This window comes from Lissotriton helveticus, chromosome 7 (genome assembly GCF_964261635.1).
Source record: "Lissotriton helveticus chromosome 7, aLisHel1.1, whole genome shotgun sequence".
NCBI lineage: Eukaryota > Metazoa > Chordata > Amphibia > Caudata > Salamandridae > Lissotriton > Lissotriton helveticus.
The window spans coordinates 1953890089-1953915088 of record NC_136068.1 but is presented as its reverse complement, the minus strand read 5'-3'; the positions used below and the strand labels follow the sequence as shown (position 1 = coordinate 1953915088).

Sequence of the window (25000 nt, the reverse complement as noted above, 5' to 3'; positions counted from 1 at the left end):
CATTGCTCAACGGGATTCTTTTGCCTTGATCCATTCGAAGATGAAAGTTAACATTGCTCCATGGGTATTCATTCACCTTGATCCACGGGTATTCATTCACCTTGATCCATCCTGAGATTAAAGTTAACATTGCTCCACGGGTATTCATTCATCTTGATCCATCCCTGAGATTAAAGTTAACATTGAAGTGCCGAAAAGTAATTTGTCAATGGTCAATGCTGCTGTAGGGGGCGCTCTTTGTAGCCAGCCAGCAGACACCACTGACGTTTAATGTCGCCACCGTCTGTATATTTCAAAAAGTTGCTAGCAAGCAGAGCCTGTGACCATTATAGGGTCTTGAGCGCTTGCACCCCACCTGCTAGGTCTTTATTCACAGAAATGTACATCTAGCTCCTTACAGATTACAATACGCAGCGTGGCTCTAGGCCCTGCTTGGGTGTGGGGGGCAGTTCTCTGCAGACTGCTGTTCTGATGACAGGTTGAAGCCGGTGATTAACTTGGAGGCAGATGTCGGTATTTTCCACAGTTACAACAGTAGTTGTGTGATTGTGTTAATATAATTTCTTTTTCTTCAGCAGGTCTAAGTGAAGTTCTTGTGACTGTTGTGCATCTCCCAGACGTCACGTATGGTGTGTTTAATGGCATCGGGGGGTCAATCCTGTGTAGTTTTACTCTTGGGTGGCGATGGATGTGTCATTACAGCTCTCTGGGGAGCTGTGCTGTAAGGAAAGATCTCTTCTCTCGCTTTTATTGGCTGCAGGGGTTGTTGCTGTTTTCTTTGGAGGCTTCTCCTTGCCTTTCCTTGCTCTCACAAGTTTTTTACTCCTGCATTTACCCACCGCGTTGGCTAGTGCATCCGGTAACGCGAAGTACGTCCTCTCACTTGTTCCCACTGTAGCTGCCCAAGGTGTGCCCTGACCCCATATAGGGTGTCCCCCCAAATGCAAGTAGGTGTGAATGCTGACTCTGCCCAGTGCGCTCACCCACTCTTGATTGCTCTTTAATAGGAGTTCTCTCCTTGAGTGAGACTGAAGCTCTTTTTCTTTTTAGACTGACTGATATCGATTTTATTGCAGTGACCTCCCGCGACTAGCAGCTGCTGGGTTTGTTCTGTTATTACCATCTGAGACTGAGCTGCCTCCAGCCCCTGCTGAAGTTTATTGGACCTGAGAGTGAGCTACCTCCACCTTCTGCTCTGGTCATTGTACCTGAGAGTGAGTGGCCTCCAGTGGCTGCTAACTTATGGTGTCCAGAGACTGAGCAGGCTCCAGAGGCTGTTGACTTTATTGTACCAATAGACTGAGCTACATTCAGCTTCTGATGAGTTTATTGTACCGGAGACTGAGCGGCCTCCTGTGTCTGCCCGGTTTACTGTGTAAATCACATGTGAGATTTCCCTTCCTCTAGCAGCTGCCGTGTTTTTTTAGGTCGATCCCAGCAGCACCGCATTCGCTGCTCGCTCTGGGAGACTGGTGTAGTAGAGTATGGGAGATAAGCGCACCCATTGGCTTGTGTCATTGTCTTTCGTAAATGCTGCCTTCTAATTCGTTAATAGGCTTGATTTGTACCCTCCCATGGCTACTGGCCCTTTTACTTCGTCAGTTTCACTAGGCCTTTTATTTAGTCTGTAAGCACTATTTACTTTATTGAGTTTCTCTTACTGCAGACCGGACATGCTCTGCTTCAGTTGAAACAGCTTGTGTTTTATTAAGCAGAACGGCTGCCCCCGTAACAGGGGCACCTGCTTTCAGTCACTTTAATTCGGCATTATCTTGTCTGTTTCAACACCCCAAGTAAAATGAATTTAGCAATGATTAGCGAATTAAGTCATGAGAATTCCAGGTAGCACATAATCCGGTGCTAATGGGCTGAAGCTGACAACAGCACATCTCTGTCACATGCCATCTGCACTAAAGCCATCTGACTGGTTGTTTTTTGAAAAACCTGTTTTATTAACAACAACACCACCACCACCACCACCAATACCACCACCACCAATACCAATACCAATACAGCTCCCACAACCAATACCACCACCACCAACACCACCACCAATACAACTCCCACAGCCAATATTACCACTACCAACACCACCACTACCACCAATGCCACCGCCAATACCACCAATAGCACCATCAATACCACCACCAACACCAATATCACCACCTGTATCACCACCAATACCACCAACAATACCACCACCAATACCACTGTCAATACCACCACCACCAGTACCGCGACCAAGGTTAATCCCACCACCATCGCCAATACCACCAACACCACTACCACCACCAATACCACCACCACCAACACCACCACCAATACCACCACCACCACCACAACCAATATCACCACCTCCAATACCACCACCACCACCAATAACACCACCAATACCACCATCAATACCACCACCACCACCAATACCACCACAACCAATACCACCACCAATACCACCACCACCACCTCCACCACCACCACTGCAACTCCCCAACCAATACCACCACCACCATCAACATCACCACCACCAATATCACCACCAATACCACCATCAATACCACCACCATCAATATCAACACCAATACCACCATCAATACCACCACCAATACCACCACCACCAATACCTCAATCACGGTGAATTCCACCACCATGCAAATAACACCCCACAACCAATACCACCACCACCACCACCAATACCACCACCAATACCACCATCAATACCACCATCAATACCACCACCACCATTACCACCACCAATACCACCACCAATACCACTTCAACCACAACCAATACCACCACCAATACCAGCACCTCCACCACCAATGCAACTCCCACAACGAATACCACCACCACCACCAATATCACCACCAATACCACCATCAAGACCACCACCAATACCACTCCCAATACCACCACCACCAACAATATCACCGCCAATACCACCAACAATACCACCATCAATACCACCATCAATACCACCACCACCAATACCTCGACCACGGCTAATTCCACCACAATCACCAATACCACCACCAAAACTACCAGCACCAATACCACCACTATTACCACCATCAATACCACTGCCATCAAAACCATCACAACCAACACCACCACCAATACCAGCACCACCACCAATACCATCACCACCAATAACACCACCAATACCACCAATGCCACCACAACCAATACCACCACCACCACCAGTACCAGCACCACCACCAATACCACCATCAACAATAACACCACCAATACCACCACCCCCAATACCAATACCACCACATCAGCGCGTCTCGCTCACTAGTAATAACAGGGGCACTGTACGATGATGGAGCTGCAGCTGAGACTATCCCTCCACACATTTCTGGCATAAAGCACAGCCCGCCCAGCACCAGGAGGTAAAGACAGGGCCCTACTACAGCTGGAGTGTTTTTTTATTAGGCCACAGATTGCAATGACATTACGCAATGCCACACTGCACACTCAAATCACGGAGAGGGAAGGAAATATCCCTCTCTCCCACTGTTCCTCCTAAGCCGCAACAGTGTAATCACAGAGCGAAGGGTGTTGGAGTACTTTGTTAGTGTTTATAGCTCGGATCATATGCAACTCTCCCTTTACACTTTGTGTCTGTGTAATTTACAACACTTATACATCTTCTTCACTGCACTGTTTATCACTACTTTGAAGAGGTCACAAGCCTGTCTCTTCCTCTGATATTTACAATCTAACAAGCGGTCGAGAAGGCCCTTTATTGCAATGCAACAGGTCTCGCATCTGTGAGAGTTTAAGCTATTAGTACTATAAATGACAAGGGCTTTTATTTATGTTTTAAAACCCAAAACATAAATAAAATGTGTTGTCATTTACAATGCCAATAGCTTAACCATGTGTGAATGCGAGACCTATTGCATTGAAAATGCTTGTTCCAGTGTGTTACCACCAGGAACAACCTGGCAGTGGGGAATGGAAAAAACCAACAGTGTCCCCCACACTCTAGGAGAAAACTTCCCAGGTGTGGGGGTCCTTCGTTTCTTGTGTTTTCAAATACAAACTTCCAGTGTGGAAGTTTCTTTTTGTAATACAAAATAATGTTAAAACGTTTGTGGATGGCAGTTCAATCTAACAGCAGGCGTCCACCAGACCTTTTGTCCTTGAACGGAAAGGCTGTGATGCTGGACTGCTGGGCCGGTGGCCATCTCTAAATTTGACAGACAGTGCTCTATCAGGATGGTAGATGTATTGTCCTCCGCCACCCTGACAGACAGAATACCATCCGTCAAACATTACATTTGCCCCATGGTACAGACAGGAGTAAATCCATTATCTGCTCAGTAACGGTAGGGAAAGCATCCAAAACTGATGGGGTGAAGGGGCTTTTCCAAGGGGAAGAAAAATCCTTTAAAGGAAAATAAAGAGAGACCAAATGGTCTCATGCCAGGGCATATTTCTCTGCAGGATTGTACGAAATGTATAATTACGCATGCTGAAATGCCTTTCCATGGTTGTAATTCAAAAACCTTTCCAGTAGTACTGTTGGAAAGCATTAAGAATTTGTGAAACATGTAAATCCACACCAATAAAGTGTGTAGACACTGTGTAACTTTCTTTCTCGAAGATCATAAGTGTCTGAAAAGCAACTTGAGCCAATGACATTCTGGAGCAATATTAAATATAGTGCACACTGTGCTGTGTGTGTCCTCTCACTGAAAAGGTGCTGTCCCAGGGCCAGCCTTTCTAGAAGCTGCTGGTCCACCTTTCACTCTGCAGGGGATGCCTGGAGGCCCCTGGATTCCTTTTCCCCATTCAAGGGTCACTCTCATTGGCACACTGACTGTGTAAAATAGACGCAGTAGCAACAGATCCCAGCTACTGAGAGACGATCATCGGAAACTCTCCAACAGGGTTCACTTAACCTAAAAATTGCTAGCAACTATCCAACTGCAGACACAAGACATGCAGGCCCACCTGCATACACTACATGAGCAGGTTTGCACCTTTGAGGAGCATGTAGAGGATGCAGAGGGCAGGTCATGGCGAAATAACATAAGATTGATGGGCCTGCCTGAATATGTGGAGGGCCGAAAAGTAGAGTCATATCTTGAAACCTGAAATCTCAGCTTTGTTCCTTTTGAGGCACTTTCCTTATTTTTCTCAGGGGAGTGGATTCACAGGGTCCTTTCGAGGAGACCCCTGCCGGGCATCCTGCCTAGACCACTGGTGGCGCCTCTTATCCACTATAAAGACCATGTCCGGCTAATGTCAGTCTCATGTGCTCATCATGTCAGCCTCACAGGAGGATCATGTCAGGCTTATGATTTCTGTTTAAGTGTCAATCTGTGAGTCCACAGGAGGTATCATCATGACTTATCTCTCAATTATCAGTCATAAATATGCCTCCTTCACTTCATCTCACTTTACCTCACACACCTCATGTCACGGAGGCGGCATCTATCTCTCACTTTTACTCTGCTGCATAATGGCCTTTTCAGTCCTCTGCCTCCAGCAGTATTGCTTGATCTGCCCCAAAGAGACACTGTCAAGAATGTGTACTTACTTCTGCCCAGGGCTTAATTTGAGACAGGAGTTTTTTTGGTGCTCAGCACTGGCATTTAATTGTCCACTCAGGCACTTATGACAAGCTGCCACAAGGTGGCGCTGTTTGTCTAAGTCAGAGATGTGAACAGCAGTTATTTATTAATTCAACATACTTTATTAATGACTAATTCCTGCCGCCTAAGCCACTCTGATAGCTTTTGGGGCTTGGAGTAGTCTGAAGGGTCACACTTCCAGGAGTGTGCTGGTTAATAGCTTGGTTAGATCTGTCATTGGCAGAGTTTCCAGGGGCAATGAGTGGAGCAATCTGCATGATGAAGCCCCTGACACGTATTTGTTTTGCAAATTAAGAACGGCCCCCGGCTGTTCCCTCCTCACCCCAGATCGACCTTTCTCCACAGGTGCTCAGATCTCTCAGAGGTTTGCTACACACAAGACCATCATCTTGCTCAGTTCTTCTTGCAAATCCGCCCATTGAAGGTCAGGCCTGGGGCGCTCTGGAACTGAAGCCAGTGTGGGCCACTGCCCCTTCTGTCCTCTGCCCCAGTGGGCTTGCCATTGCTCCTTGGTGCCAGAGAACACTTGCTGCTAAGACTGATATTTCATGACATGTGGAGGCATCTCAGCATCATTTTAAGGCATTTGTGCTGAACATTCTCTGCATTGTCACACTTTCCTCACTGTTTTATTGGGTTTGGTGAACCCCAAACACCCTTGGAGATGACTTATTGGACACTTAACAAATGTATTGTTCGATTTCATAAGTGTCACTCCAGAATCTGTGGCTGGTTAGCCAATTTAGTTTATCAAATACATTCTAAGATTAATTATTTGTGCCCGGCCTTACTGAATGTGGGAGCTCTTATTTCAGTCAATCGGAGTCAGTGCAGGTATTTACAGCACTTTCACATTTCATGCAAACCTTTCTGTCGCACGAGTGACAGTCATCAAACATCAGTGACCCGGGCGCCCCCTTCAGGAGCCGTCAACAATTGTCACCGCTCAGAACACTTACTACTAATAATAATCATCACCATCATCATCATCTTCACCACCATTGTCATACTCATTGTCACCATCGTCAGCATCCTCATTACCATCATCACCATCACTGAACACGGCGCCCCCTTCAGGAGACGTCAACAATTGTCACCGCTCAGAACACTTACTACTAATAATAATCATCACCATCATCATCATCTTCACCATCATTGTCACACTCATTCTCACCATCGTCAGCATCCTCATTACCATCATCACCATCATTGAACACGGCGCCCCCTTCAGGAGCCGTCAACAATTGTCACCACTCAGAACACTTACTACTAATAATCATCATCACCATCATCATCATCTTCATCAATGTCACACTCATTCTCACCATCATCAGCATCCTCATTACCATCATCATCATCACTGACCACGGCGCCCCCTTCAGGAGCCTTCACCAGCTCTTCACAGCAAACCTCTCTGACTCATCATCATCATCACTGACCACGGCGCCCCCTTCAGGAGCCTTCACCAGCTCTTCACAGCAAACCTCTCTGACTCATCATCATCATCACTGACCACGGCGCCCCCTTCAGGAGCCTTCACCAGCTCTTCACAGCAAACCTCTCTGACTCATCATCATCATCATCACTGACCACGGCGCCCCCTTCAGGAGCCTTCCACAGCTCTTCACAGCAAACCTCTCTGACTCATAATCATCATCATCACTGACCACGGCGCCCCCTTCAGGAGCCTTTACCAGCTCTTCACAGCAAACCTCTCTGACACATCATCATCATCATCACTGAACACGGCGTTTCCTTCAAGGAGCCTTCCGCAACTCTTGGCATTCAAAAACATAATCATCATCTTCACCATCTTCACCATCATCACCCTTATTAAAAGAATGCACATATTAAACAATGTTTAAGACATTACTGCTGCGGCCCACAACCACCTCCTTACTGTAATTCTGTGGTTACAATGTAGAGTCTGGAATGTCTATTTCTTTTCTTGTAGCTTTTCTAATCAAGTCTGAGGCAAAGAGACCCTTTCATGTGCCACAGGGGTTCTTAGGGTGTCTGAAAGTCAACTCCACACTTCTTACCCAGACGGTAGAGCACGATGTTTATGAATACGTTGACTGCAATCATCACTCCCAGGGTTATCGCCTGTCTCCTTAGACGAGGGATCTCCCGGCCACCTAAAGAGGAAATCACAGAATCCGGTGTTTAACTTTACATGTGGTAGTATTTATTTATTTACTTTGAAAGTTTTATATCGCGCGAACATGACCAGCGAGGGTATCAGAGCTCTTTACAGATTATGCATCACAAGGTAATAAGGATACAAAACTGAGTAACCAAAACGACAAATTCAAAGTCAAAATTGTCCAGCAATCTCGTGAAGGCACCACGAAACACATCATAAACAACAGAGGGAACAAAAAGATCACAGTCTGGAATTGTCTCACCAACTCATGAACAAGGTGGCTGGGGAAAGTCAACGGGTATTGCCCCAGAATCAGAGGAAGGGGCCAGGCTAAGGCAGAAATGTCTTCATCAGGAGCCCTTTGACTTCTTTTTTGAAGACGACAGTAGACGGGTTCACCCTGACTTCAGGGGGAAGGGAGCTCCAGATCCTCGGAGCCTTCCCTGAGAACGCTCAGTTATAGGCCTTTTTTGCATGAATTTTTGAGGTTTAAGCAAAAGGGAGCTGGCGCATCTGGAGGCTCTAGACCCACAGGAGAGTTCCACCTTCTGCGCATGGTACACCAGCGTCTTAAAGTGGATGGCTTTGTGAGCCATGCATGCAATTTTAGCTGTATCCGAGCTTCATGTGGCAGCCAATTCAGTTCCCTCAAGTCCGGGGAGATGTGGTGGTATTTTTTGTGCCAGTTAAAAGCCTCGCAATTGAGTTGAGGGTAACCCTAAGAGGAACCTTCCTAACTCTGGGCCGGCCCCAAAGTGTTGCACTACCATAATCCAGATCTGAGATCCCTAATGCTTGAACAGCAACCTATAGGTCATGAGCAGGAAGGAAGGGTTTGAGCTTCCTAGTAAGCTGAGTTGGAAGTTCGCTCCTTTGGTGAGGGAACTGATGTGCTTCTGCATGTTGAGACTTTTGTCTAGAGTGATGCCCAGAGAGGATGCTGAATCTACCAGGTGCAGTCTGCAGTTAAGGGCAGTCAGCTGATTCAACCATTGCTCCATGATGAGGGAATGGTTGTAGGGTGAGATCAGTAGGAATTCAGTATTAAGAGCATTTAATATCAGGTGATCGCATGTCAGCCATCTTTGTGTTTCCAGCAGGACTGAATTGAGGGACTGAATGTCTTCGGGGAGGCAATCTTCAGGTATAGTTGGGTATCGTCCGCATACATATGATAGCGAATGCTGGATGATTTTAAGTTTTCTGTCAGAGGCTCCATAACAGGTTAAAGACCATGGGGGACAATGCTGACCCTTGTGGCACCCCCAAGGTGAATGGTGCAGGGTGGGACAAGGATTGGTTCACCTTGAAGCTTTGGTATCTGTTCTGAAGGAAGGACGAGAACCAGCTTAATACCGGCCCTGACAGCCCCATCCTGTGTTCTAGGAGGTCAATTAGGAGATCATGTTTGACAGCATCAAATGCTGACAAAAGGTCCAGAAGGATCAGTAAGCACGGCTCATTGTGATCCAGCATTCTAAGCGCATCATCCACGATGTGCGTTAGCGCCGACTCTGTACTATGACCCGGGCGGAAACCAGATTGGCTTTGATCAAGGAGTTGGAAATGCTCAATGTGATGGCAAAGCTGGGCAAGCAAACATTTCTCCAAGAGTTTTCGCCAAGGTGGGGATGGGCGAAAGTTAAGAAGGTCAGTGGGATCTGCATTTGGTTCCTTTAGGATCGGAGTAGGTAGTAGATCACCTGTTGGAGTACAATGTCATAGGACGCCGTGTAATAATATCTTTAATTAATGTGTGCCAAGTCACTTCAAGACTGGTCACTGAGTCTCTGTGTGTGTCAAGACTGAACAATAATTCTCAATATGTGCCAAGACTGGTCACTAAGTTGCGATTTGTGCCAAGACTAGCCACTGAGTCTCAGTGTGTGTCAAGACTGGTCACTGAGTCTCAGTGTGTTTGACAGTATCAAATGCTGACAAAAGGTCCAGAAGCATCAGTAAGCATGACTCATTGTGATCCAGCATTCTAAGTGCATCATCCACAACGTCTGTGTGCCAATACTCATCACTGAGTCTCAGTTTGCACCAAAACTAGTCACTGAGTCTCTGTGGGTGCCAAGGTGTGCCACGATTGGCCCTGGACTCTCTGTGTTTGCCAAGACTGGTCACTGAGTTTCAGTTTATGCCAAGACTGGTCACTGAGTGTCAGTTTATGCCAAGACTGGTCACGGAGTTTCAGTGTGTGCCAAGATGGTAAGTGGCTCTACTTATTTGCCAAGATCAACCAGTGGTTCTCAGGATATGCCAAGATTAAACAATTAATCTGAGTGTGCACCAAGACTGATCAGCGTGTACTGGCTCCAGCCAACAACCTTGGCGGAAAGGAGAGTGACCCTCAGTGTGTGTGCTAAGGCAGGAAGCAAGTCTCAGTTTGATGCAAGACATGTCAGTGACTCTGTGTGGCTGCAGAGACTGGCTAGTGACCCTCAGTGCGTGCCACATCTGGACTGAAACTTCCTGCATGTACCAAGTCTGCATTGTGCCTCAGTGCATGAGTCTTATCCAGCTGCCATATATAAGGCTGGACTGTGACTCGCTCTAGGTGCCATTTTTGGACTGTGGCTCTCTCTAAGTACCATTTGTGGACTGTGGCTCATTGTGCGTGCAAAATCTGAATTGTTTGACAATGTGTGTAAACTGTTACCACGGAAACACTCAGTTAATATCAAGGATGAACAGAGAGATTTGGTGTTTTTCACAGCTGGACAATCTGTGCTGGTGTGCATGTCTGGGCACCAATGCTGAGTATAGCCTCTGAGTGTGTGCTAATGCTGGCTATCGACACTCAGTTTATGCCAGTGTACACCATGCCCTCTCAGCGTGTGTTAATGCTGACCATCGCTTCTCAGTATATTCCAGTGTCCACCTTAGCCTCTCAGTGTGTGCCAGTGCTCACCATAGCCTCTCAGTGTGTGCCACTGTTCACCATTCCCTCAAAGTGTGCACCAATGCTGGCCATTTCCTCTGTGAGTGCCAATGTCCACCATAGGTTCTCACTGTCTGCCAATGTTGAGTATAGCCTCTCGGTGTGTATCATGCTTGCCATCGTCTCTCAGTTTATGCCACTGTTCACCATGCCCTCTCAGTGTGTGTTAATGCTGGCCATGCTGTCAGTATATTCCAGAGTCCACCTTGGCCTCTCAGTTTACGACAGTGCCCACCACTGTGTGCCAATGCTGACCATTGCCTCTCAGTGTGCGGCATTGCTGACCATAGCCTCTCAGCATGTGTCAGTGCAGACCATTGCCTCTCATTGTGTGTCAGTGCTGACCATTGCCTCTCGGTGTGTGTCAGTGCTGACCATTGCCTCTGGGTGTGTGGCATTGCTGACCATAGCCTCTCAGCATGTGTCAGTGCAGACCATTGCCTCTCATTGTGTGTCAGTGCTGACCATTGCCTCTTGGTGTGTGTCAGTGCTGACCATTGCCTCTGGGTGTGTGGCATTGCTGACCATAGCCTCTCAGCATGTGTCAGTGCAGACCATTGCCTCTCATTGTGTGTCAGTGCTGACCATTGCCTCTCGGTGTGTGTCAGTGCTGACCATTGCCTCTGGGTGTGTGTCAGTGCTGACCATTGCCTCTCAGTGTGTGTCAGTGCAGACCATAGCCTCTGGGTGTGTGTCAGTGCTGACCATAGCCTCTCGACGTGTGTCAGTGCTCACCATACCCTTTCAGTGTGTGTCATTGTCCACCATTGCCTCTCAGTGTGTGGCATTGCTAACCACTGATTGTCCGTGTGTGCCAAGTATGAGTTTATGTCTTGTGTGTGAAGACTAGTCACTGATTGTCAGTGGATGTGTTTTAAAATATCAAATATAGGAATATTGACCTGCACAAAATATCAACTACCGACATACAAGGTAAACATACACAGGGAAGTTTATATTTACTACACTAACCCCACATCCATTTACTCCGACAAGATTTTGGCAGACATTATTGTGGGCTTGATATATGTGCAGATCAATATTTTAAAAAGCTATATATTTTGGTACCATGTCAGTATCAGTCAGCGCCATGACCAGTCAGTGACTCTCAGTGTGAACAAAGACTGGTCAGTCACTCCCTGCGTGTGTCACAGTAACTCAGTAACCGTCAGTGGGTGCCGACTCTGGCCTGGGACTCACTCTGTGCACCAACGTTGGTACCATGCCACTGTCAGTTGGTGCCAAGAGAGGGTAATAACAGTCAGGCCTAGATTTTCTAACACTTTGCTCCATTATAAAGTGACACAAAGTGGTGCAAAGTGATAGATTGGTATTCACTTTCCATTGGAAAAGGCATTTTGTGCTTGAAAGATGCCCTTTTCCCGAAACAAAAAAACCTCTTGTGCTGCGATTAGGTGTGATTCCTCCAGTGCCCTGCACAGACCACTGTCTATAATTCACTGAGAATGATTCATTTACTCTGAACAGACTGCATCAGACACACTACTAGATAAAAGAGGCGGGTCCTTCAGCCCCCCTGTCCAGACTGCATATCACTCACCACTGTCTTCAGATGACGTTTACTCCTCTCTGTTTGGCTTTCGGCCTGACATGGCACTGAGTCGGCCTTGGTGACCGTGATGGATGAGCTTCAGATGCGGGCAGACAGGGGTCAGGCAGCTGTTCTTATTTTGCTTGACCTGTCTGCCGCCTTCGATACGGTCAACCATGGGATCCTGCTGAGAAGGCTGAGGGAGGTGGGAGTGACGGGCTGTGCTCTGAGCTGGTTCCAGTCCTTTCTCTCTGATAAGAGGCAAGCAGTGTCTCTCCCCCTTACCAAATCTGCCTTTACGAACACCACGCATCGCGTGCCTCAGGTCTTGGCAATCAGCCCAATTCTATATGAAACCTCTGATTGCGGTCATTAAAGAGCATAATATTATTTTCGTAAATTATGCAGATGACACGCAGCTGATTCTCTCCTTGGAGGGTGATCAGTCAACATCATTGGAGGTGTTTCATGGCTGCCTGCGTGCTATGGCTCATTGGTTGAAGAAAAACTCTTTGCAGTTTAATGCGGGAAAGACCGAGGTGCTCTACTGCTCAGTGGGTAAGGTTCCTTCTGTGCTGCCTAGCAATTTCTGGCCGAGAGATACATCGACCACAGTGAGGCCGGTAGAGAGGGTCCGTAACCTGGGCGTTATGTTTAAAAACAAATTCACAATGGAGGCTCAGGTTAACATCTTGGGCACTCATGACGAGGTCAGCGGCGAAGCAGTTAATAAAACGGTGGGAGGCTGTTTTGCTATTATTAGATCTCTACGGAAAATCTTCCCCCTGCCGCCTCCTCATGCGCGTGCGTTAGTGGCACAACGTACCATTCTAAGCAGATTAGAATACTGCAACGCATTATTGTTAGAGTCTCCGAAATATCTTCTGGATAGACTTCAGAGGATTCAGTCAACGGCAGCCAAGCTAGCCCTAGGATGGCCAGAAGTTCCTCTTCCTCATTGGCCTTGGCAGAGTTGCATTGACTCCCGCTGAGACAGAGAATTCAGTTTAAGCCCCTCTGTCTAGTGTTTAAAGCTCTACGTGGGTCTGGACCTGCTTCCCTGCGGAGAAAGTTTGAATGGTACGTTCCAGCAAGAAGCCTCCGCTCCTCATCGGCTGGATTGGTTAAAATACCGAGAGTAAGGAAAGCAAAATCGGGGGGCAGAACTTTTGGTGTAGCAGCTGCCAGACTTTGGAATGAACTCCCTTAGAACTGAGACGAGTCAGTGATCTCTTTCCGTTGAGAAAGAGACTAAAAACCTGGCTGTTCTCCAAAGTCTAATCTGGCTTCAGCCGTCGGGCACACTTATACACTGTACTCTGAGTATGCTAGCACCAAGATGCCTGCTAGGTGACAGAGCACTCTATACATGAAATAAATGAATAAATATTACAAGACTGCATCAGAATTACCTGTAGAAGAGGTCGGATTCAACCTCTGATTCATTCTCTGATTCCTTCTCTGAGCCCGCCTCGATGCCATTGGAGTCCTCACTGATGCTTGGGATACTCAGAGGAGCAGGAAGCACTGAGAGGTACTCGGGTATGAGCTGCGTCTCTTGAGCCGCTAGGGAGAGATCTATATAACAGATACAGAGACAGGAAACGCCACTTAGAAAGTGCTGACTGGAGCATTCTGCAATCTGTGTGTGAGGGGAGAAGGGGGTGCAGACCCACGTGTCACTGTGCACCGTATGTATGTTTGTGCTTGTGTGTCTTCTGCTTGGTTTCTGTGTCTTCTTGCTCGCTTGTGTTCTATATTCGAGGTTGGTTGTGTAATGAATATTGGGGGTTGCTTTGAGAGTCCAGCACAAAGTCTCCATAAATTTCTCAAGGTCTTCTTGACTCACGTAGCCTTATGACTTGATGTCTCTTGTGATCAACATTACTGGGGGCTCCAGGAGACTGTATTTATTGTACCCTTGCTTAAGTTGTGCGAATCGAGAAAGAAAGCACCTTCTAAGGACATTTGTTTCAAACGAAGAATCAGCTAAAACATAAATCAGGAGATTGTCATGTATGAATGGCCTATTTTATTTTCTTTGCTGCTTGTTGTATGGCTCTTGCTTGCTGGTATTGCAAGATTAAGGCAATTATTGGTCTGGTGAGTTTGCAGTAGATGCATTTTGCTGCTGGAGTCTGTGTGCTCCCTGGAACTCCTGCAGTTCATTGAAAACAGCTGTCAGGAGTTTGGGAATCATGTTCTGCACAGTCTATAAGAGCCTCTCCCTCTGACTTCTCTACTACACCTTAAAACCAGACATTGTACCAGCAGGACCTATCTTCCAGGTCAGCAATCCTGCTTCTCATTGCCCATATGTTTGTCACCCTTTCAGGAAGACCAGCCACTTGTTTCCACATCTGTTATTCCATTTTTTGTGGTGTCAAGACAGTGGTGAAAGGAGGTCTGCTCTGTCTACATTTATTTTACCTCATCTGAGACTTCTGCAAGTTTAGTGTCTACTTTCTCTACGCATGTGCCAATATTGAATAGTTCTGCCATTACAGTATCGAGGGTGAGACTAGAGGTAGGGGCCATTGCTTCAGTTGATAAAAACTGATTGCTTTCACTCTCACTGTCACGGGTCCTTGAGGTTGTTCTTTAGAAAACTAACTGTTCACTGTATTAGATGAAGACTTGTGTGCTAGACTCCTTTTGTATACAGATCATCCAGTACGTAGCCTGATGCTGTTCTGTGGTATGGGTTCTCTTAGAACCTGTTATTGTTGTTGCTGGTCTCTGACAGTTTATGATTAATATAATCCGTGCAGTGTGCGAGTGATACCTCATTCAGAGTCTAGGTTGGAGGAGGGCTTAGGACTGTCCCTTGTAGTCTGGGTGTTTATTATCAAGTTTAGGGCGATTCCTCATTTATAACTCCCACTGTTATCCCTACTCCATTAGTGACTCCATGTGGGCAGGTGGGTGTAAATTAATCTTCATTTTCTTTCTGTGTGGGTTATGTACAGAGTCTAAGTCCGTTAAGGTGAATAGAAGTTGAAGGTCTGGCTGAGTCCTGATAATCTCCCTATTTAGATATAATTGGGACTGGGCAGAGTTTGTGGAGTTCTGCTATACCGGACTCTGTGAAGTGACCAAGATGCTCTGCCGCAGTACACAAGTTTCTCATGTGTTGGAGTGCACTAGGTTGCACAGTTCACGCAGATTTTTTAACACCGGGTGTTTGACCCGCATTAGATAATTAGCGCAAACCACACCATGTGCAACGCAAGAGGGTGCGGCATCTTTCTGCCACTGGAGTAGATGTTCTACTCGAGTGGCAGCTTCCTCAACGCGAACAGAAGAATTCTCGCCTTGAGCGGTAGCAGCCATCCGTCACCGCCCACATTGAGAAATCTCGCTGGAAGGTGGCCTGGAGAAAGATTTTCCTTGCTCACACATGCCAACTTAACGTGACCACATCATTTAGGACACTATGACACGTTCTTGCGCAATTTTTCACCCTGCTACTTTCTGAGTTTTCATTTTAATGTTCATGAGTGCAAGTGAGGTAAAAACTCTGCTCCTCTACATGGAGTGGAGTTTTTGGGAGCTCTACGCGCTACATGGAGTGGCAAAACCCCCCGAGCGAAATGTAATTGCATGTCCTGGCCAAGTTATAATTAGCTCTGTTCGATATTAGGAGTGGGTGAGGAGATAAAAACTGAACTGGAGGGGAAATGAAAGGCAGATTGCCAATTTTATGACACCTTCATCAGGGTGATCACTCAACGTCACAGTAGTATGCTTCCGTACTGATCAGCATGAGTAAGACTAATGCTGGCCCTTACACATGGGGCTTGCCCCATGTGAAAGGACATATTGCTGGATTTACGTCTGTTTGTGGGGTGTATAGGATTCTCTGGGGGTGGTGGGGGGAGAGACCTACCTGGCAAGGTCAGGGGTCAGCCACAATCAGGGGAGCAGAAGGCAAGAATTACGAGTGCAATCAAGGGAGCAGAAGGCAAGAAAACGGGCACAGATAAGAATGCAGGCACAGGGGGTAGACAGGCAACAGCGGTCACAGACACCAGAAGACAGTATTGGCAGTACAGGGAAGACAGACAGACAGCGACAGTGATACAAACCTAAGACCTACCACTGGCCACTAGGGGTGAGGCTCAGGTGGTAGCCTGCGGGTGGAGGAAGGCCTCAACTTCTACAGCAGCGGCAGCTGGGGCAGGACGCATAGGCGGAGCTGTGTGGTGGGGGAGCGACCTACCAGCAAGGTCAAGGGTCACTCTCCTCACCGCACAGCGGCCGGCCTATATGAGGAGGTGGGAGGGAGGAGCAGCTGGGAGGCAGGGGCAGCGAATGGGCAGTGAGGGGGGCGGGGCCGCAGCGGCGGGAACGGGAGCGGCGAGGGTACCAAGGCAGCTGGGCACAATCAGGGGCAGCGACGGGGAACAGAAGGCAAGAAAACGAGCGCAATCAGGGGGGCAGAGGCAGGAAAAATGAGTGCAATCAGGGGAGAAGAGGCAAGAAAAACGAGTGCAATCAGGGGGCAGAAGGCAAGAAAAACAAGTGCAATCAGGGGGAAGAAGGCAAGAAAAATGAGTGCAATCAGGGGGCAGAAGGCAAGAAAAACAAGTGCAATCAGGGGGAAGAAGGCAAGAAAAACAAGTGCAATCAGGGGAGCAGAGGCAAGAAAAACGAGTACAATCAGGGAGCAGAGGCAAGAAAAACGAGCGCAATCAGGGGGTAGAAGGCAAAAAACAAGTGCAATCAGTGGGCAGAAGGCAAGAAAAACGAGTACAATCAGGGAGCAGAGGCAAGAAAAACGAGTGCAATCAGGGAGCAGAGGCAAGAAAAACAAGTGCAATTAGGGGGAAGAAGGCAAGAAAAACGAGTGCAATCAGGGGGCAGAAGGCAAGAAAAACAAGTGCAATCAGGGGGAAGAAGGCAAGAAAAACAAGTGCAATCAGGGGAGCAGAGGCAAGAAAAACGAGTACAATAAGGGAGCAGAGGCAAGAAAAACAAGTGCAATCAGGGGGCAGAAGGCAAGAAAAACAAGTGCAATCAGGGGGAAGAAGGCAAGAAAAACAAGTGCAATCAGGGGAGCAGAGGCAAGAAAAACGAGTACAATCAGGGAGCAGAGGCAAGAAAAACGAGTGCAATCAGGGGCAGAAGGCAAAAAGCAAGCACAATCAGGGGGCAGAAGGCTAGAAAAACGAGTACAATCAGGGAGCAGAGGCAAGAAAAACGAGTGCAATCAGGGAGCAGAGGCAAGAAAAACAAGTGCAATCAGGGGGCAGAAGGCAAGAAAAACAAGTGCAATCAGGGGGAAGAAGGCAAGAAAACAAGTGCAATCAGGGGAGCAGAGGCAAGAAAAACGAGTACAATCAGGGAGCAGAGGCAAGAAAAACGAGTGCAATCAGGGGGCAGAAGGCAAAAAACAAGCACAATCAGGGGGCAGAAGGCTAGAAAAACGAGTACAATCAGGGAGCAGAGGCAAGAAAAACGAGTACATTCAGGGAGCAGAGGCAAGAAAAACGAGTGCAATCAGGGGGCAGAAGGCAAGAAAAACGAGTACAATCAGGGGGCAGAAGGCAAGAAAAATGAGTGCAATCAGGGAGCAGAGGCAAGAAAAACGAGTACAATCAGGGGGCAGAAGGCAAGAAAAACGAGTACAATCAGGGAGCAGAGGCAAGAAGAACGAGTGCAATCAGGGGTCAGAAGGCAAAAAACGAGCACAATCAGGAGAGCAGAGGCAAGAAAAACGGCACAAACAAGGGAGCAGAAGGCAAGAAAAACGGCACAAACAGGGGAGCAGAAGGCAAAAAACAAGTGCAATCAGGGGAGCAGAGGCAAGAAAACGGGCACAGATAAGAATGCAGGCACAGGGGGGAGACAGGCAACAGCGGTCACAGACACCAGAAGACAGTATGGGTAGCACAGGGAAGACAAACAGACAGCGACAGTGATACAAACCTAAGACCTACCACTGGCCACCAGGGGTGAGGCGCAGGTGGTAGCCTGCGGGTGGAGGAGGGCCTCAACTTCTACAGCAGCGGCAGCTGGGGCAGGGAGACACAGGCGGAGCTGTGTGGTGGGGGAGCGACCTACCAGTTAGTAAATGATTCATTTTGTTTTTTCAACATTAAGTTTATTTAAAACATTTCTTAGCAGATATACATTGATATATAGTTCATTCAAACTTTTTGAACTTTGTGTTTTAATAAAATGGAATAAAAATGTTGTTTATTACAAATTATGTACATTATGTACACGCCTGAGCACCGTCCCACTCGGGGTGACAAATGCAAAAACAACAGTTGATGGATTAAACCCGGATCTGTGACTGGGGGTGAATGTTTTGCCATTGTACAACATTCCGTCCATCAATTGTTGTTTTTGCATTTGTCACCCCAAGTGGGACGGGTATGCTCAGACGTGAGTCCCGTCCTCTCCATGCCACTTGAATCAAGCTATCCTGGCTGATGAAGGCTGATAGCCACGAACCGGTCGTAGGATGTTTGATTCTGGTCCAGGAAAGACATGGCTTGGCAGTTCGGGCTGGACTGTTCCCATGAGGCACAGGGTCAAGACTGATTTGCATATAGCCATGTCTGAACTGGAGTGGTTTGGTGAGCAAAATAACGATGGATTAAACCCAGATCTGTGACTGGGGGTGACTATTTTGCCATTGTGCAACATTCCGTTCATTAATTGTTTTGCATTTATAAATAAACCAAGGCATGTTTATTTTTGTATGTGTGAGGCATAAGGACGCACACAAAGAAAAATAAAAAATGAGTAGAAATTAAAAAAAGTTTTTGTTTACTTAAGAGTAGGAATTGTTTTCTTTTAATTGTATTTGATGCTGCCCCCTATGTACAAGTGTGGCGTATATAGGAGTTAGCTCAAATTTAAGACCGTGATAACCGTGCTGTTAAGGTAGTGAATTGAGGTGTAATGCATTATTTCTCCTTGTTTTTGCTTTTTCCATATGTACTGGCTTGTGCAGTACACATGGAAAAAGCAAAATGTCCTGGTGTGTTTATATACAGCAAGGTGTCCCTTCCTATATGCCCGTTTTATGCTAAGCATAATGTGAAAGAGGGCCTTATGTTCAAGGCAGCATTAAGCTATGTTATTTGTGTGTGCTGCTGTAGTTGAATTTACCTGAAGTATGCTGTCCCTTGTTGTATTTAATTAACTTATCCTCATTAAATTCATGGATGGTTACATGTGTTATTTTGATATAGTCTCCAATTTTGATTGGGAATTGGGTTTCTTCTCTCCACAAAGTGATTTTTATGTAGTAGGTGTCGTCTTTTATTGTCATAGATTTTAGTTCTGTTTCATGTCCTCCAATAAAAATGTTTTTGACATCATCTTCCTGCAAAATCGAAAATAGAGTGTTTAATTGTTTTTTATTGTGGGGTATTTTGTTGCTGTATTTGTAATAGCTTTTATAGTAGTAGCATCTATATTGTTTGTATAATATTTTGTAGCAATAACACCGCGCTGTATTGTTTTTGTTTGCTTAAAGCTAAAGCACAGTGGGGGGATATGTACAATGAAGTGGGAAGCATGTTGTTAGCCTCCTGGGCTTAATGACACGCTGTGCCCCTTGGAAATGCAAGGTGCATTAAGAAGGAGAAACCACATTAATTTGGAGAAAGATAGTTAATCATCTTTATATTGCAACATAAGTTCATGGTCGAAGAATGTACAGTTAGAAGCAGCACTGCATAAATAAATTGGTGACAACCATAAAATACTTGGTGCTTAATGGTGATTGTGATGAGAGTGGCGACGCAAGTGAAGAAGTGAACAGCAAGAACGGCGCACTGTGACAAAGTACAGGTAATTTACAGTGAGTGGCTCCAAGGCAAGTTTTTTCAGTTGGTTGTTGAGCCACAGAAGAGGAGATCAGATCAGCAGGGCTGCCCGCTAGCTGTCGGGTGGGCCCAGTTATAGTCCTGTGACTCTTTGATCTCCGGACCCTCGCAGGCAGAGGTCTCCTGCCCGGGGGGCTGGCCATTGGCGAGGTCCGGCGGTTGGCTCTTTGATCCCTTTGAAGGATGGGTCCGGGAATTCCCAGACGCCCAGCGGGTCTGGAGCCAGCCCTCAGGGAGGCCAGAGGGGTGATCGAAACTGGCCCACCGGGGAGGGCCAAAGGTGTGACGGATACCAGACTCTCAGGGGAGGCCGGAGGTGCTATCGAAACTCCCGGGCTTGTCTCACTTGGGGAGCCCTTTACCCCCCAGCCGGGACTGGAGCGCCTTTGGAGTCTGGGTTTCGCTGGGGCCGGGGTCACGCTAGGCCCAGGGAGACAGGGATGTCGGGAAGGGAAAATGGCGTCCGGGCCTTGTGGGGCAGGCACGGTTAGGCGCTCGGAGCCGGGCGTGAAGCGGGAAAGGCAGGCCCGGTCGAGGTTCTCGGGGGATCTAGGTTCACTTGGGGTAGGACGACCAGGCTCGGGGTGCAGGCTACACTAATAGGGAGGCTGCGCAGGGGACTCGGGGTACAGGCCTACGCTCACAGGGTGTGGAGGGACAGAGGCGAACCACGCCACGAGGCCGGGTCCAACACGCGTCCCCCCCAGCTGAAGGCGGGGACAACTACCCATCCTCTTGGGAGTTCTCTTCGCTGAGGCGGAAGAATCGGGACAGGCCGTCTGCGTTGGCGTGGTCAGCACCAGGCCGGTGCTCAACAGTGAAGTCCATCCCCTGGAGGGAGATGGACCAGCGCAGCAATTTGGGATTCTCCCCTCTCATCTGCATTAGCCACCGGAGAGGCCGGTGGTCGGTCTGGACCCGGAAGTGAGTACTGACCAGGTAGGGCCTCAGCTTCTTCAGGGCCCAAACCACCGCGAAGGCCTCCCGCTCGATGGTGCTCCACCTTTGTTCTCGAGGGAGTAGCCTCCGGCTAATGAATGCCACTGGTTGGTCTAGGCCGTTCTCGTTCACCTGGGACAGGACTGCTCCGATGCCATGCTCGGACGCGTCCGTCTGGACTACAAACTCTCGTGAGTAGTCGGGGGCCTGTAGGATGGGGGCGGTGCACATGGCGTCTTTCAACTTTTCGAACGCCTCTTGGCAGGTGGGGGTCCAGCTGACTTTCTTCGGCTGGTTTTTGGAGGTTAACTCCGTGAGGGGGGCTACGATGCTGCCGTACCCCTTGATGAACCGGCGGTAGTACCCCGTAAGCCCTAGAAAGGCCCGTACTTCCGTCTGGGTCGTGGGGGCCTCCCAGGCCACGATGGCATCGATCTTGGGCTGGAGGGGGGCTACGAGGCCGCTTCCGACCTGGTGCCCGAGGTAGACTACGGACCCTTGTCCGATCTGGCATTTGCTCGCCTTAATGGTGAGCCCGGCCCTCCTCAGGGCCGTCAGCACCGCCCAGAGGTGCTGGAGGTGCTCGGGCCAGTGGGTACTGTACACTGCGATATCGTCCAGATACGCAGCGCTGAACTCCTCCAACCCCGCCAGTACCTGGTTCACCAGCCTCTGGAAGGTGGCGGGGGCGTTCTTCATCCCGAAGGGCATCACCCGGAAATGGTAGTGACCATCCGGGGTGGAAAAAGCGGATCTTTCCTTAGCTCCCTCGGTGAGGGCGATCTGCCAGTATCCACTGGTCAGGTCGAACGTGCTTAGGAAGCGAGCAGCCCCAAGGCGATCAATAAGCTCGTCGGCTCGGGGGATGGGATGCGCATCGGTTCTGGTGACTGCGTTGAGCCCGCGGTAGTCAACGCAGAACCTCAGCTCGGGAACAGCACCAGGGGCGGCTGCCTTCGGAACCAGGACCACGGGGCTAGCCCATGGGCCTTGATGCAGGCCCGGACTCGGTCAGGGACGCGGTAGGCTCTGTGCCGTACCGGTGGGTTGTCCCCGGTGTCCACGTCGTGGACGCACCAGTTGGTGACGCCGGGGGTGAGGGAGAAGAGGTCCGAGAACTGTCCCAACAACTGGCGACAGTCCTCGCGCTGCTCGGGAGAGAGGGAGGAAGAGAGACTCACCCCCTCTACGGAGCCATATTTTTCTTTCGTGGACAGGAGATCGGGGAGAGGCTCCGTTTCTTCTTCTTCCCCATCGTCGGTGGCGAGGAGCAAGCTCAACTCGGACCGGGCGAAGTGGGGCTTGAGGCGGTTTACGTGAAGGACCCGCAAGGGGTTCCTGGGGGACTCACCATCGATGAGGTAGGTCACCTGACTCTTGCGCTCTACCACCTTGAAGGGCCCTGTCCACTTGTCTTGCAGGGCACAGGGCTCTACGATGGCCATCACCCAGACCCGTTGTCCGGGCTGAAACTCGACCAGAGTGGCATTCTGGCCGTACCACCTTTTCATTTCTTCTTGACTGGCCTCGAGGTTTGCCTCGGCCAGTTCTCTGAACTTCCTTGTCTGGTTCCTGAGGGCCAGAATGTATCGAAACACATCGGGAGGGGGCTCTGGGGCCGCCGTCTCCCACCCTTCCTTGACCAGGCTGAGGGGCCCCCTGACGGGGTGCCCGTAAAGGAGCTCGAAGGGGCTGAACCCCAGGGACTTCTGGGGTACTTCGCGGTAAGCGAAGAGGAGACAGGGAAGGAGGACGTCCCACTTACGCCTCAGGGGCTCTTCGAGACCCATGATCATTCCCTTGAGGGTCCGGTTGAATCGCTCCACCAGACCGTTACCCTGGGGCTGATATGGGGTGGTAAATTTGTATGTCACCCCACATTGCTGCCAAAGGGACTTCATGTATTTCGAGATGAAGTTGGTCCCTCGGTCGCTGACGACTTCTCGGGGGAATCCCACCCGGGAGAAGATGGCCATGAGGGCCCGCCCCACTACGGGGGCAGTCACCGTTCGGAGAGGAATGGCTTCGGGGTAGCGGGTGGCATGGTCCACCAAGACAAGGATAAAGCGGTGCCCCAAGGAGGTCCGGGGGCCGAGGGGGCCCACAATGTCGATTCCCACCCTTTCGAAGGGGGTACTGACCACGGGGAAGGGTTGGAGGGGAGCCTTGCGCTTCCCCCCGCTCTTTCCGCTGGACTGACACGTGGGGCAGGACTTACAGTGGGCCTCCACACCGGAGCGCATGCCCGGCCAGTAAAAGTGGGTGACTAGGCGGTGATACGTTTTGTCTTCCCCCAAGTGTCCCGCCAGGGGCACATCGTGGGCCAGGTTCAGGAGAAAGCCGCGGAAGCGTAGGGGTACCACCAGCACTCGGGCTGACCCTAGCTCGGCCGACTTTTGCTCGCTGTACAAGAGGCCGTTTTCCCAATAGACAAAGTGGGAGCCGGACTGGTCACCGGCGGCCTGGGCGGCGGCCTGCTGCCGCGGCCCAACCAAGGACGGACAGGAGGTCTGTTCTAGGCAGAATTCTTCTCGGGACGGTCCTCCTTCCTGGCGCCACTGGGCCAGCTCAGGAAGGTCGTCCAGGCTCGGGGTCGGTTCGACGCCAGGGCCGAGGGGACCTGCGTCGGGGGGAAGCTCTCTCCGGGGAACAGCTCAGGGGTCTCAGACGGTTCCGGGACCTCGGGGTCCTCGGGGGTCGCCGGTGCCGCCTCACCGCCACTCGTAACTCTCCGGAGACGCCCCCCCATTCGAACGGGACTTGAGCTATCTGGCAGGTGCGGACGGAGTTATCGGCTGCGATCACCCTGCAGGAGATGTGGGGAACAATCTGGGCTTCGGTGACGAGGTGCCGTTTGACGGTGGTGATACTGGCCCCAGTGTCTCGGAGCGCCCCTATGTGATGGCCATTGACAGTCACCTGCTGTCGGTATTTCTCTGTGTTATCGGGTAGGGGGGCTCCTGGGACCATCTCCCTATCACCCAGGGAGACTAAATCATCGCTGCGGGGTCAGCTCCCTCGAACTCTTCCTCCCCCTCCTCTTCTAGGGCTACTGAGGTGATGTGGCGCACTGGGGGCCCTGCAGCGGCAGGCTTTTTGAACAAAGGGCAGCGGGGGTTATTGGCATAGTGCCCTGGTTGCTGGCAATGGTGGCAGGTTTGGCTGACTCGGGGCCCTGGCTTAGCTGGGGGGAACCCTGCGCGCGCTGTGGGAGGCGAGGTGCCGGGCTGGTTTCTGGGGGGGCTGCGCGGGGACCCTCCCTGGGATCCCCTCTGTCTATTCTGATTCCCTCCTCCCCTCTGGCGGGAAGAACCCTGTTCATTTCGGCCAGAGTCTCCCCCGGGTCCCCGGGGTACTCTGGTGCTCACCCAGCGATCGGCCTCGACGCCCAGTTTCCGGGGGTCAGCCAACTTGCTGTCCAGGAGATGCTGTCGGAGTTCCACAAAGCAATTCAGGGACAAGTGTTCATACGCAATGAGGTCGATGAGTCCCTCGAAGGTGGAGACTTTGCTGCCCTTGATCCACCCTTCCAGGGCCCGGCTGTAGAAATTGACATATTCTACCCATGTGGTGCCGGGGATCTTTTTGGATTCTCGGAAGCGTTGGCGGTACATTTCTGGGGTGAGCCCGTACCTTGTGAGGAGGGCCTCTTTCATGTGGCTGTAGGAGGTCTGTTCGGCAGATGGTAGGTCGAGTAGGGTGTCCCTCCCCTCACTCAGGAATCGTCCCCACAGCCCGGCTCCCCAGTCTTTCTGTGGAACTCGGTGGGAGGTCATGGCGACCTCGTAGGCCTTGAACCATTGCTGGATGTCATCGTTTTTGTAATATTCTTTGACCACATCCTTGGGGATGTGGACCTTGGGTTCCACCGGGGGAACGGACTCTCGGGTCGCTGCTGTTCGGTTGTCTTCGTTCCGGGCCTTTAGTTCCATTTCCAATATGCTGCGCTCGTGCTCCAGCTGG

At 49.7% G+C, this 25000-nt stretch overlaps 1 protein-coding gene across 1 annotated transcript in view; it reads right to left on the bottom strand.

Annotated features, from left to right (window-relative positions):
* Positions 1 to 25000, bottom strand: part of LOC144770013 (uncharacterized) — a 103119-nt gene that overhangs the window by 60721 nt on the left and 17398 nt on the right. The window contains exons 3-6 of the mRNA XM_078654206.1: positions 19377 to 19593; positions 13664 to 13829; positions 13100 to 13239; positions 7649 to 7744 (exon numbers count right to left, since the gene is read on the bottom strand). Coding sequence (XP_078510332.1) covers positions 7649 to 7744; positions 13100 to 13239; positions 13664 to 13829; positions 19377 to 19593 — 619 coding nt within the window. The remainder of the gene's footprint in view (positions 1 to 7648; positions 7745 to 13099; positions 13240 to 13663; positions 13830 to 19376; positions 19594 to 25000) is intronic.